This window comes from Calonectris borealis, chromosome W, assembly GCF_964195595.1.
Source record: "Calonectris borealis chromosome W, bCalBor7.hap1.2, whole genome shotgun sequence".
Taxonomy (NCBI): Eukaryota; Metazoa; Chordata; class Aves; order Procellariiformes; family Procellariidae; genus Calonectris; species Calonectris borealis.
The window spans coordinates 44,140,042-44,154,900 of record NC_134351.1 but is presented as its reverse complement, the minus strand read 5'-3'; the positions used below and the strand labels follow the sequence as shown (position 1 = coordinate 44,154,900).

The 14,859-nt window shown below is 37.9% G+C and overlaps 1 protein-coding gene and 1 long non-coding RNA gene across 2 annotated transcripts in view; both read left to right on the top strand.

Annotated features, from left to right (window-relative positions):
- Positions 1-14,859, top strand: part of LOC142074891 (uncharacterized) — a 350,231-nt gene that overhangs the window by 245,044 nt on the left and 90,328 nt on the right. The window lies entirely within an intron of this gene.
- LOC142074986 (microtubule-associated serine/threonine-protein kinase 4-like) overlaps positions 1-14,859 on the top strand; it is a 180,862-nt gene that overhangs the window by 120,920 nt on the left and 45,083 nt on the right. The window contains exons 10-13 of the mRNA XM_075135984.1: positions 2,008-2,075; positions 4,503-4,588; positions 12,872-13,080; positions 13,809-13,947. Coding sequence (XP_074992085.1) covers positions 2,008-2,075; positions 4,503-4,588; positions 12,872-13,080; positions 13,809-13,947 — 502 coding nt within the window. The remainder of the gene's footprint in view (positions 1-2,007; positions 2,076-4,502; positions 4,589-12,871; positions 13,081-13,808; positions 13,948-14,859) is intronic.

Genomic DNA, 14,859 nt, shown 5'->3' with positions numbered 1-14,859 from the left:
TATTTCCAAATAAGCTGTTAAATTGTCTGCAATGTCCATAAATGTTCATGCAAGGGATTTGACTTCCTCTGCAGAGAAAAGTAACCCACTTCTTTAGACCCTTCTCTACTTACCTCCTTTGTTTGCTGCCATAGCTGTAGTATCCTTTCTTTGAGTGAAATGATGCATGCATTACTTGGAGATAACGCCAGATAAATTTATATTGTACTGAAAGCAATACCACAACAGATTCATCACTTATCAGAGACTGGTGTCTGCATTTCTAAAGAGTTCCCCAGGGAGAAATTTTTCCCCATGATTTTTAAATTACCATCTTTACCTTTTTGAATCATGAGTCTTCAGAAATGGTTTAAATCAATGAAAGAAAAAGGTAAAATGTTTAATGGTATTTAGATGAGTTTTAAAAATCTCTTCAGGCATTGCAAAATGGTTCCATAGCTCCGTGTTTTGAAAGCTGACTCTTGGTTCCATTCCATTACTGCCTACTGTTTGCAAATAATATGTATTTCTCAGATAATGGTTATTTTGCAAAAGTTCTGTTTAAAAATGGCTCATTTTAATTTGCTATTTATGAAAATAATTTCAGTTGAGAAGGCTGTCAAAGTATATTATTCTAGCTTGCTTGGTTCTCACCCATACAATAAAGGTTTCATCAACACTTCTATTATGAAAACCCCACGTTCACAAAACTGTGACTTTTGCCAGGGAAATCCACTCCAGTTTGGAATTTGGCCTGTATCATTTTAGCTTAGGCTCTCTTTTTTTTAGATTTGTTTATTCTTATTGGAGACTTTTTTCACTGTTTATTGACTTCATATTCAGATTTTTTTTTATGTTTTTAGCTTCTGTAACGCTTTAAAGATACGTTTGGTTTTTTGAAGTGACATTTTCATTACTTCTGATTCTTACACTTTACAAACGTTGTGTTTTGTATAGTGATTACATATGAGAGTTACTCTCTAAATCTTTAGCTGTTCCAACAGAAAATTATCTGTGTGATTAATTTGCTCTTAATGATTACAGTGTTGTGTGGAATTTCACTTGTAATAGTTACTTATTACTATATAGAAAAATCCAGTTTAGATATTCTATGTGAATATTCAATTATTTTTCATATTCATAAATTCAGTTAACAGTACTGATGATAAAAATGCACCTCACAAATTTCAGGCTGTCTTATCTCTGATCCCCAGCACATAATTATGATAAAATGTGCATCTTTGGCTATGCAGAGTATATCATTAACTATGTATATGATTAAAGTAACACTAAACTTCCCAGAGTCTTTTAGCTACCAGCTGTCCTGTTTAGCTTTTATTACCTAGAAGAATTCTTAGTTACTGGGCCCCTGGAGAACAGGATAGGCTTAGGAGCTCTGCAGGATAGGTTGACCCTGGCAGGGGCAACCAGGTCAAGTTGTAGACCCTCAAAATCTTAGCGATTCCCAGAGAAGTTGTCTGTATTAGTGACTCCATAAATGATAAACTTCTAGGAAGGAAATGGCTTTTAGCCGATTCTGTTAGGCATATCAGCATTTCTGTGTATAAGATAAAACCAATTTGGAGTCCATATCTGTCTAAACTAGACGCTTTTTGCTCTAACTGTGAAGGAGCCCAACAAGGATGGGGCCTACTATTAACCCCTCAGGGCCTAAGATCTTCAAGAGTCTTAACAAATTAGTGCTGCCTTTCCCTTAATGCTCAGATCACACACAGATCTGAGAATTCCCACGTCTCAGCAATCATAACAATATTGCTCTTCATTGCTTCATGGCTGTTTGAATACAGTGGAAGATTACATAGGCATTGAATAGCAGGTCTTCATTTTCCAGGTGGGATTTTTTTATATATGCTTGGAGATGCCTTAAAAGTTATTAGACAAGTACTACAGATGGGACAGCATGTTTATTAACTATTCCAGAAAAGTGTCACCTCTCAGGTTTTCTGTACTTCATTTAGTTTTGTACTTACTATAGTTTAAAATGAAATTTCTAATCTTTGTTTCTAGAAATAGCTCAGCTAGCTAACTGTGACAATGGGACAGCAGAAACTCTGGAAATGGATGAATCAATAAGTGTAAGTTTTCCTGTTATGTTGCTGCTTTTGCTGAATCTGAGCAAGGAAAAATAAATGTGTTGGGTGTCCCCCATCCGTCGTCGTCCGTTCATCCCTCCCCCTGCCTTGTATTTTCTCCTGATATGCGTAAACGGATTGAATAGAACAGTGGTTAATCCTCAGACTAACGCCATGGTGCTCAGCAGACAGAAGGCTTGCAAAAAATATTAGAACAAAACTTTCTGTCTATTTTCCTAGATGTTGCAGTATCTTTAACTTCCATGAAGTTACAGTGTTCACCATGCGGAGGATGTTTTACCACAAATTCCACCACTGCTTCCTTTATTTCTGTTTAATTAATGTATTTATTTTCCTTTTAGAAGGACATTTAAACCCTTTCATAAAAAATAAAGTATTTTAAGCAGATTTTAAGGCAGTACATTTACAGAGGCAGCTAACGATCAAATTAAGAGTCTGAACAGATCCAGTGAAGAGACAAGGAAGAAATGAGCAAGTTAGCAAATAGCCTGGATTCAGAAAGTTAGTTTGCAGTCTGGAAGATTGTGCATTGTTCTTCTTAATCTGTGTTTGAAAATATTTGACTACAGTAATGGGTATCATACAGTAATATTTTGTCAGATGCTTGTTCAGGTTGGCAAAAGAAAAACGAGTTGGAGGAGTTGATTGGGCTGAATATTGTGGGCTTGAATGCTCTCAATTTAAATTCTTATTTTTAAAAGTTGGTTCTTATACCTTGGATTTCAATCAGCAGAGTAAATGCGGTTCTAACAATTTAGTGTCGATTTTCAGTGCAAGTGGATAGAAAAAGCAAGTGCAATTTTGGGGGATGCATAGGTAATTCAGTGGTGCTTTACAGGCATTTACAAATGTTAGTAGAGTTTAAAATACAGGCATGGAGTATCTGTTAAACTAGTTCTGATATGCTACAAAAAAGACATCACCCTCTGGTAAATGTCGTATTATCTTGAGATAATTTCTGATTTTCTGGAAAAATGTCACCTATAAAGGCTTCCAGAATTGTGACATGAAGGGTCACTCTGCTGCTTTCGTTCATCTGCATTTAAAATACCATATTAGACCTGAGTGTTATTTAGTGGAAGGATACTGACAAATTGGAGAAAAGTCAGAAAGAATAACTAAAAGGCTTAAGGGAAGTGCTGAAGTGCTTAGGAGAATCTAAGGTGCAAACTGGCTTAGCAGTAGCTTAAGAAATTGTAATTGTAAAGTTATTTGTGTTGTGCAAATGTTGAAGAAATAAAGGAAGGATAATGCAGTGTAATAAAGGAACGTAACTGGGGGAGGTGATGAAATGAAATCAGTAAAGAAAAATATAGGATGAATATTTGGAAACATTTTCTCAAAAGTGTAGTTGTGGAATAAATACACATGGGAAGTGGCAGGAAGCATAACTTAAAAGTAAAGCAAAGGACCATTCAAAATCATCATAAATATGCAATTAGGAAGAATCCTGTACTGGCAGGCAAGTGGGCTAAGCAATTTAATAAATCTTCTCTCTGCTCCCATGTAATTCATTCTATTGACATATTCACTAATCTTGCACTGAATTATTTCTTTAGCAAGCATTTCATTGAAAATGTTCCAACCAGGTCTACTTTCAACCTTAACTATTACCAAACTGCCTAGAAAGGGATCACAGAACTTTTTGCAGATTTGGAAAACATCTTGAAAAGGATCTTGTGGGTTTGGAATACTGAATTTGGAAGTCCCATCCCCTCATCAATCATTCCCCCCTCCCCACTTAGATCTTCAAGATTAATTAAAAATTAAAGCTAGAAAAATGTTGTACAGTACTCAGAACAACTCCATTTTGAAAATATTCTGGCGTAAAAGTAGGTGAAAGTGACCTCTAATGGTAGAATTATTGTATTCTTATCTTCCATATTTTTCTCTTTCATTTTGTGTCTCTTTTCACAGTCCATCCTGTTATATCAGAGTCTATCCTAATATTAGTTAGAAATGTACAAAATTTTATTTGAATGAACGAGAGCTCATCTACATTTTGTTACTACCAGGCTGTACTGCCAGAGTCAGATTTACTAAAATGGGAAAGCAATGGCCAATGAGTGCCTGGTGGGATTCACAGAAGTGCGTAACTCTAGATAGGAATTGCCAGTAACTCCTTTACCAGAAGCCTTCATGCCTGTCTGCTGTAACCCTAGCATGTAGATGAGTGGACAGATAGCTATGGTATAACAGATACCTTTTTGATGAAAAAGCAGCTTTGCTTCAGGAACCCCTTCGGTCCCTCACTGTGCTAGCTGTGTGGCTAACTGGCCAGAGCTTTTAGCTGATTCATCAGGATGTGACAGCCTGGTGTTAGTTGTTTTTTTGGTTTGTTTTTTATTTTTCCCTTTTTTTGAAAAAAGTACTGTATTAATTTGTTCTTTCTCCTCTTTTACTTTGAAGAGCTCCAATACCTCACTGAAGCTGCAGAGGAAACCTCGGGAAAGTGATTTTGAAACAATTAAACTGATTAGTAATGGAGCTTATGGGTGAGTAATCCATGAGTGCAACAGCTTTTTTGCATTTTATTTTTGCGTAACTTCCCATTATTTCTTATTGCAGGGATGTTTATGTGAGGGAGTTTGTTTGCACTGCTGCTTTTTTAATTCTGCTTTCCTGTTTTGTTGCTAATACTTGAAGTTCACAAGAAAAACTTTTTGGAAAGCCTGCTAGCCAATAATGAATTACTGTGTACTGTATTAAATTGAAATACTAAATATTACATCACAAAGATTTTTCAGGAGTAGGTATCATGTAATGCCAAAGATGAAATCTGAATAAATCAAAAGGCAGATTTAAAGCCACCTTTATAATACTGGAAGCAGCCTATGTTTATGGAAATGTGAAACAGAATAAAACTGCATCTGTAGGGAGACAGATTGTTAAAAATGAGTGCTTACTTGACCTAAAAATATTGGTGAAGTGGAAACAAATTTCCTTAAGTAGGGCTGCACTGTTTTGTTGCTTCTCTGTGGATACTCTTCTATCCTCAAATTTTACCCAGTTATCTTTTAAGGAATTGCTGTTACTTGGCTAGTTTCCAAGTACTTGAAAAGTGCACAACTTACTGCCCAGTGGTATGTGAGTCATCTGGAGATATCCTGGAAGACCAAGAGAAAATTATGTTAGCCCAGGCCTTAAGTGAACACTAAACGTTTTCTGGAAGTACTGAGCAGGGATTGTGTCTACCAGCAGACAGAAGTCTGTCTTCAGTCTCCTTTTCTGATCATATACTATTAGACCCTTTATTGGCTCCTTATCTGCACTGAAATGTATCAAGACAGGAACTGTTGATCTAACCTGCAGGACCAGGACAGATGTATTGGTTCAAAAAAGAGGGGTTTCCATCTTGAGGTGAGGAGCCCATCACCAAATGAGGCTGTGTCACAGCACAGCAGTGAAGGAGAGGGCTGTGCTGCTCTCCAGCACAGACCCCATTAGACTGACTCAACTCTGCGCTACCTCTGCTTGAGGTAGGAAGCAGCGGCAACCTGATAGGACTGAGCACTCTTTGAAGAGACCCTGGACATGAAAGAGAAAGCACCTGCAATCTACCCACTGGAGTTTTGCATGCTATTTTAATGGCCTGAGGATGATGGGCACAGTAACGCCTCTCTGATCAGATTTAGTTAAAGGTAACCCTGAGCTCTTGATGGAACAGGAGGCATTTAGTACTGCCTAGTATTGTTGGTCATGATAGCTCGTGTAGAGGCTATTACTTGTGTCCAGACCTGCTTACATAGTTCAGCAAAAAGCCTGAAGGAAATAGCATAATTTGCATTAAAGTTATGTAAATATCTAAATACAACTTCTCACTATTCAACCTCTCCACAATTCATTTTCTCAGAATTTGTCTCTAGGCAAACTCATTACTTACTGTATGCCGGTTTCTCCCAATTACTCCAGGACTTGAAAAGCCTTTCTTCCAACAGTTAGCAGTAGCTGCTGCTCCCCTCCCTGGCTGCATCCCTTTCTCCTTCCCTTGGCAGATGCTTCGTCCCCTCCCTTCCCCCTTTCATCTCCTACCCAGTTTCCTCTGTCTTACTGGAGGAGGATAAGAACTGTGTGGGGTGGGTCCCTGTCGGAGAAAAGGGTGTATGAGTCGCTGGACCTGACCAGCTTCCCAGCAGTTTTAGGATGCTGGGGGATGGGGAAAGGAGGGAGTGGCTGCAGAAGGGCACGCTGCAACCAGCAGCACGAGGCCGGCCACCAGAAGTCAGAGGTTTGGTAGGCCTGTGGCTCTTGCTACATAGGTGTTACAGTCAGAAGGAGCCTTGATGAGCCATTAAGAAATATAGACTGGAGACAACTATCCATTTGAAACAAGAGACAAGTAAGGATCTGAAAAGCTGGAAAAGAAAGGATGAAAAGCCAAGGCTTTCTATGGCATGTATGATGTAGGCATGTAGGATTTTTTTCTCAAGACTTATGGTCAAGTTTAAAGGGGAACACACCACAATTACCTAAATACTTTTTAACCCATCTACAAAATAGAGTACAATTAAGCAATAATACCTGTTCCATCTGTGAATAAAAAGCAGTAAACTGCCCCATAGGCATTTATTGCAGTTTATTACAAGTATAAGCAGCCGAAATAAAAGTTATTGTTGTTATGCTACAAGGATTTTTTTTTCCTCTTCCATGTTTTTCTAGGCCATTAATTTTTTGAAATAACCTAAACATGTGAATTCTGCCTGTGCTTCATTGATTTATTCTCAAAAATACATCAGTGGGCATATTTTGTGCTCTGACTTATTAAAGATTTAGTATGCTGTTGTAATATCTTATTTATTTTGAGGATATAATGGAGGGTTTCATTCTGAACCAATTTAAAAAAACCATACATTATGATGTCTTTGATTTTGCTGTGGTGTTTTTGCCTTCATTAGTGAAATGGAAAGCTTTGCTTGACAGGGTAATTGCTGGTCTTGGCATGCTGTAGCAGAGAGTTGTCAGATACGTTAAACTTGAGTTTAAATATAAACTATTGGTTTTGTGAAGGTTTGAGTAAATATCTTAGCAGTTCTCTGCTTTTAATTAGTTGAGTAAACTCATTTGTAGTGCAATTAAATGACTATATAGTAGATGAGGCGTATCAGGCTTTTGGGAATGGATAGGAATATGCAATAAGTTAAACAAGCTGTGAATCAGTAAACATGTAGGATGCTGGTCAAGTCATTAATGGTTTCACAAGCTGTCTATCTGTCTTCTTTCAGCCAGCCAAAACTTTTCATACTTCCCAAATGTTAAACTGTTACTGGAATCACAGCAACATTTTTTCCATATTCCAGCTTCTAAGAGGTAGCAGGTAGTAATAGTCCATCTCTTCAAGTTGGCATCAGCCTGCTTTCCTGAACCAGACCAACAAAATAAAGATTACATTTGATTTCAGGGAAGCAAGTGATGTTAGTTCAGTTGCTCTTCACTAATGTATAACTGTATCTGCTTAAAGAAAATACATAATACCACTTTTGCATCTGCCTGGAATGCTTTTACTTCTACAAAGATGGTAATGTCAGTGTGTACATGACATACTGGCTAATGATGTCATTTGATAAATTTAATAACTCTCAGAGGCAGCGTTGACTTGAGCACATGCTGTCCCTAACCTGTGAGTACTCATTCCTGTCCCTTCTCCACCTGGTTGACAGTACTTGCTCATGTGTAGTTGCATTGGGAATGAGACTAAGTTACCCAGCTGCAGAATAACACCCCGTCAATCAGGTTAATTCTTCATCAGCCTGGAAACCACCAGTTCAGAAGTAGAAGGGGATGGGGGAGTGCAGCTTTGTAGGTTCACTTAAGTAGCACCACCTCTGGTCAAATAAACTGCATTCCTTCTTTTCTGTTTACCCCTGTGGGGGACTGGTCTATACAGAGCAAGAGGCTTTGATTCCTAGAAGCCCATGGCTTTAAAGAGCAGCTTAAAAAGTAGAGTCTGGCAATTTCTGTGCTAGGGATCATATATTCATCATTCATTGTGGACTTACTCAAAATGGTGAACTTTGAACTCATGGACTTTATTGCCCTTGAGTGAGCCTCCCTTTCCAGTACAGCGCAGGCCAAGTGCCTTATCTTTATTCTGTAGCTAATATATGTGTGAGGATCTAATATTTGCAGCTAATACAATCCTCTCAGTGGTAGAGAAAGGTTGTTACCGTGTTGAAGGTCTCAAATTCTGTCCTTCCTGAATGTACAGTGTGCTACAAACTGGTGAAGAACTCAATTTCTCAAGTGTTTCTTTTGCAAATACAGAACAGTTCTTACTGAGTTTCCCATAGGAAATCTGGACAGAGGTTTCATCATTTTGCACCTGTGTTTACTAGCTGCCGTAAAGATAGAAGTTGCTACTATTAGATATGGAGAGGTGGTTTTATTTGCCACAATCTATGTGACTTATTGAAACAACTAGGACTAGTACCAGTTGTGAGAGAAGAATCAGAGCCATCGTGTTCTCTTCTTCAGATGGCCAGCATCTCATTTGCTGCTAGGCAGACTAGGATAAGTCTGAAATGTTGCTGAGAGGAGGCTGTGCGCATTGTCCCGTGGCTCAGAAGACCCACGCTGCACTGGATGCTCATGTTAGGAGTGCTGCAGTGCTTTAGGCAGCATTTCCCCTTGCCCGCAAATAAATCTGATCTGGTCATGGGCATCGTCCAGCTAGGAGATGGTGCAGTGTTGCTTGTAAATTCTGATCTTAAATAACTATCTGTAAACTTTACCGTATTGCCATAACATGAATTACAGCCTCGCAAATGGCTCCCCTACACTGGAGACAACATCAGACATAATTCCAAGGTAGTACAGAATTTAGCAGTCTCTTCTCAGGAAATTGCTTGTGAAAATGAAGCATCGTTCCTGGTTAGCAGCTGTAACTTTTAAACAGCAAGAACAGTACCTGTGTTTCCACAAGGAGTTCAAGGTCCTTTGACAAATTAGAGAATTGGGTCAAAGCAAGCAACACAGCTAGATTAGCCTGAATGTAGACTAGATTGTAAAATGGCTCTAAAAGTTGAAGTTACCGAAGAGCTGTAAACTAGGCCTGAAGCCTGTAAGTAATTTAGAGAAAAAACAGGAATCTTGGTTGTAAGATTTGAGGGGCAGATTGCATAACAGTTAAGTTGGAGCAATTCAGGAACCCAGTTAAATGTTTTATCTTTTTTTTTTTTTGTCATCTTAACACATGTGCACAGTGTTTTATATTTGTGCCTAGCTAAAGGTATTTTAGAGATACTTTTTCAAGTTGAGATTTATGTTGGAAGTGGAAGAAGGTGATGTTTGGACAATGCCATAGTTTATGAATTTTTTTATTTCTCTTGAAAAGTAAACTTTGCTTGCTTTGTTGAAATACAGCATCAATAAAATACAGAGCACTTGTGCACCTGTTGAGATCCATACAGTGAAATCAGAGGATGTTTTGGAAATCTCTTGTTGCCATGTTATGAAAACAGAAAGGGTGAGGTAGGAAAGCAAATTCTCTGTTTGAAAGCATAGGAGGTTGCAACAACACCACTCTGATTGTGTCTTTGCAGGCAGAGAGGGCATACCACTGTCATTGAATGGATCGACAGGGCAATCGGATGTTCTGGATGTTCTTAATACATTGCTTTTGTGTTAAATGAATCATCAAATTTACAATTGTCTTTATAATATAGTGGAAAACCATTAGCTGCATTTAATGATCAAGGCCAAGAAACTGGGAGTGAGGTATTGTGCTCTCTCTTAAAAGCACATATAAAACAAAGATAAACTTCCACCTAATGCTCTAGCTATAACATTCTGGAAAGTAAAGAATAGAGAGAGATGTGGGAAAGTGGGCCTGTGGAGGAAAAAGAAAAGGTGCAAGTTCAACACCAGGTTTAGAATGTAGCAAGATGACAGCTTCGAGGAGAGTGAATGGAAACTGGAAGGCCATCACAATCTACATGATAACTTATTATACAATAACAGAAGCATACTTCAAAGGTGGCAAATCAGGGTTCAAAATTACCCAAGACAAAGTTATTACGTGCCAGAGTTTGCTGTGGTTGTTCCCATCATTTTACTTCAAAGTTCAGCATCTTCAGTGTCTCAGCAGATGTGTGCTTTACTCCAGGCTTTCCATTTAGATTAAGTTGAAGCCCCACTTCTGTGCAGAAACATGGAAGATTTCCTGTTTCTCTCTTCTTTTTTTTTTTTTTTTAAATGTCCAGGCATTTTATTTTATATATCTTTATTTAACTGTTTCTTTTTGGGAAGATTTCATTTTCTATGTATCATTTTAGTGACATTTCAGCAAATTCTAATATGATCTTTTGAACTGCGGGAGCTGAGAACACCAGTGTCGCAGGCAGTCCCGGGCACAGTTGTTGCAGTGTGCTTAGTTTAGTGTACTGGTAGGCTGGGGAAATGGCATCACTACTGCGAACTGGGAGCATCCTGGAGGAAGAAAGGAGGTCTTCTGCAGGGATAACGTGCTGCTGTCTAGGGCATGGTTTTCTTTGTAAAGCATAAATGCTGTTTGCTCAGGTTACTGTGATATACAGTGGAGGATGTGAATAAGTAATGATAGACATTTTTATACATTGAAGATCATTTAAAATCACTTTATATAGTACAAACAGTGTATGCATCTATAAACGTGAGAGAGACAATTGTATTGCAGTTGTCTCGTGAGTCTGGTACACTTGAACTAAACAATTTTTTTCTGAGGAATTGTGGATAACTGAATCCTAGTGGAAATTTATACAATTACCTGCCTGTGACTATAAGACTGGAGAATACAACTTAAAGAGCTGGGGAAACATAACCAGCATGTCCCACATGTTTACTGGATTGGATAGTTCTTAGAACTTACTAGTTCTTCATCTTTAAATAAGGTAGTAATGACCTTACAGATCCACATGATCTGCAAAGGGGATTTATTAAGATGCTGTAATAATATGCTCTGGTTAATATCTGCCTTTCAAGAGTTCATCTTGGCATGCTCTCCAAATTAAAGCTCTGAGAAAGATCCGCATACTGAGTCCTCAGCCAGTCCTCAGTTCATTCATATAATTTTTGTTTGTTTGTTTGTTTTTTAAAGGATTGAAGCTTCAGGCATCCGAAGGGCTCACTTTTCTGCATGCCAGGAGTGTACAAGGGGACTGAAATAGGGAAAAGAAAAGATGAGATTAAGAAGCTAAGACTGACTGACAGCAGATAGCAACAAAAGAGAGGGGAAAACCAGAATGTAAAGGAAAGAAAAGCAAAGGAAAAGAGTTGTAAGGAGGGGGTGGAGACAGAAATGAGTATGAGGGGAGCAGAAGGAAGAGGTGCAGGACAAAAGGCGTGAAACCAGCAGGGAGGAGTAATGGAGCTGAATAACTCGGTCTTTATTCCAGCTTGGGAGGGGCAAGAGGGAGTGAGACTTAGTAGGAGGCACTAAGGATGGGGTTTGTCTTGGGTTTTGCTCAAGGTCATTTTCCCCTACTTTCATAATGGTGTAATGTCTCTTACCTGCCCTATGCTCAGACAAGAGCAAAGGATTAATGAAAGCTTTTGGAATCAGTAAGAGAAACTTTCTTGTCTAGAAAAAGTTTTCCTCCACAAAGGAAAGCAGAAACAGTGTTGATGTTTTTTCAGTGTCTATAACTTTGGTAGCTGTGTGAAGATCTTCATAAAAATAGTAAGGCAAAAATTGCTTTTTGTGTTTAAATAATTGTATGCTGATAATAGGACCTCATGGAGGCAACAAATTGAATTTAAAAACTACATAATTGAGTCCCATTCCCCCCCCCCATTTTCTCCTTTTTGTCCTTTCTTTCCATAAACACTCACTACTGTGGTAATTATACACTGGAGATGCTATAAGCATTAAATGCTACAAAGTAGATTTCAAGCAAGGCAAACATTTTCAGGATTTGCCACAAGGGATTTTGAGAAATGCAGCAATGTCCTGTGTCAGTGTTTCATGGCAGAGTGATTCCTTCTCCTGAGCCTTGAAAGTAAGAAGGCTTGTCCATGTAAGGTTTTCTTTCACTTTGCTTCCCCCACTGCCTTGACCTTATCTAACCAAGCTTATAGGAAACTTTGTACCCAGTACACCAGTGGAAATTCTGCATGTCAAGATACATCTTAATCCTACATTACCATGCAGTTAATGCAATGATCTTTGTTTCGGATTACCTACCGATGACCTACCCCTGATATGGATCAGTGCTGATGTCAGGGACTGCACAAGTACAGAAGATTTTGTACCTGGCAATGAGGGAGCCACCCCATTGAGCAACTTCTGAACAACCTTCGTGAGAAACCTGTGACATGTTTTAAAATCCCCTGGACCAGAGTCTGAGTCATAATTATCTGACAGCACACTTACAGAATAAGCATTTGTCAGAATGATTTATAACTCTGTGCCATAGCTGGGGTTTGTATATAATCCTATGCTGATGGAAACACCCAAAATCTGTCTGAGCTGAGAAAGTTTGCTATATCTGTTGGAGGGAGCATCTGCTATATCTGTTGTTTGGTTTGGGTTTTGGAGGGGGGGGGGGGTTGGTTTTTTCTAATTTGTGTACTAATTTGTGTTGACTGAGACTCATCCTGGTTATGAAACAAAATGAGGTCTGTAGCCATTCTCTAATGTGAAAGGCTGGTCAACTACATTAAATTAAAACCAAGTCTTTTATATAATATTTATACAGTGGTTTTATATATATATTTATTTATTTGTAAAAAAAGTATTTTAAAATACATTTTTAATACAGTTATTCAGTCCTTTTTCTTTTTCTCTCCCATTTGAACTTCTTCAGTGCGGTTTATTTTGTGAGACATAAAGAAACCAGACAAAGATTTGCCATGAAGAAAATTAATAAGCAGAATCTCATCCTCCGAAACCAGATTCAACAGGCCTTTGTCGAGCGTGATATCCTGACGTTTGCAGAAAATCCGTTTGTTGTTAGCATGTATTGCTCCTTTGAAACAAGACGTCATTTATGCATGGTCATGGAATATGTAGAAGGTAAAGTGTTTGTTCTGTTTTACAGAGGAAAAAGAGGGTTTTCTTACACCAAGAAAGAAAAATAAACTGTATGGTACTTGCATTAGAAAGGCCCTCCTCTGTACTCTGGCAATACGGATTTAGGATCTAAATCCAACAACAAGGTGGCTTTTTTCCCAGTCATCATCTACTGGTGAGAGCTTGTAAAACACTTGTGCTCCAGCTATAATGGGAAATAACTGCTCTTTGAATAAGTTCCTCATAGACTGTAATCATAAGTGTCCTAGCATTTGAAGTTCATGTGGAAATGCTGTTTGCTTTTCTGGAGTTCAAATTTTCATTAGCATGTGTTGGGGTATTTGTAATAGTTATTTTTACAAAGAAAGAGGGAAGAAGAAGCAATTTGAAAAGGTGCTAATGCTGAAGGAAGACAGTGGACAGAGACAGTGCAAGATGAGATACCTAGGCTATGGTTGTGTGGGGGGGGGTGTTTGTGGGTTTTTTTATTTTTTTAAAGTAGCAGCAGAGTCTTTATTGGTTTCCAGCTGAACCCTTGTACTGCTCGCTCCCAGCTTCACACTGTTTTTCCAGTACAGTAGTCGGTGTGATTACATGTTCAATTGGATCATCTGACTGGAAAATAAACATTTATGACTACAATTTGTGTCTACTTCTGCAACTTGTATGGATTATACTGATACACCTCAGAATTCATAGTGTCATCTGGAACATTTGTCCTGTTTTCACAGGTGGAGACTGTGCTACCTTGATGAAGAATATGGGTCCCTTACCTGTAGACATGGCAAGGATGTACTTTGCAGAAACTGTTCTGGCCTTGGAATACCTTCATAATTATGGAATTGTACACAGGGATTTGAAACCAGACAAGTATGTATATAGAATATAACCAAAAGAAGACTTTGAAATTGTTAGATAAAATATGAAAGGTGTAAATTTGCTATGCATTAAATGTTTTTGTTATCGTGAACGTTATGTAGATTCACAATTTCTGCACAATATGTGAATTTTCATTACCTGCAGTTACAGAGAATGTGTTTTTTCCAAAAGTGCTCTTTAAATCCTTTAAGATGGGAGAGGCTATCAAAGTAGCTAAAGAAAAATGTACTTACTCTTCTGGCTAAAACAGAGGGTAATTTTGGTCATTAAGGAAAAGATCTTTCAAAGTATGCTTAAAACACCATTTAATACAAAGTATCATCAACTTGCAGATATTTGCATATACAAAGATAAGATTGACCAGATGGGAAATCTTTCCTGTTTCATTTTTTTGCAATATTTAGAAATACAGTATATCTCCTATACATGTAAATAACATTACAACAAGTAGCTGTAGTGAAAAGTATGAGTGTTGTGTCTCCATTAATCTTTTCCCTGTTTCATATTTAAAAAAAAAAAAAGAATTGGAGTCACATCTGTTGAGTGACAATACCTTCATAGCATGATAACCTCAGACTAGTGTAGTATTATTTACCAGCTAACTTAATACCTGAGGTTTTTTTCAAATGAATGACCCAGCTTGTTACAGACAGAAAATGCCCACCTCACTTCAAAAGCTAAATTTATTCTATTCTAGATCTTTCAGAATGATGACTCTTTCTTTTTGTTTGAAGCATCTAACATTCAACTCTCAACACTTGTATGGCTCTATAAGATGATGTGCAATTGCATATAAAAAGTTTGTTTACATCTGGTAATAATAGTAACAAATGTAAGACTGTCAGTTTTTTAACCTGTTTATTTTGTACCTGGTTAAATTACTTTTTAAGCTGTCTTTATTTT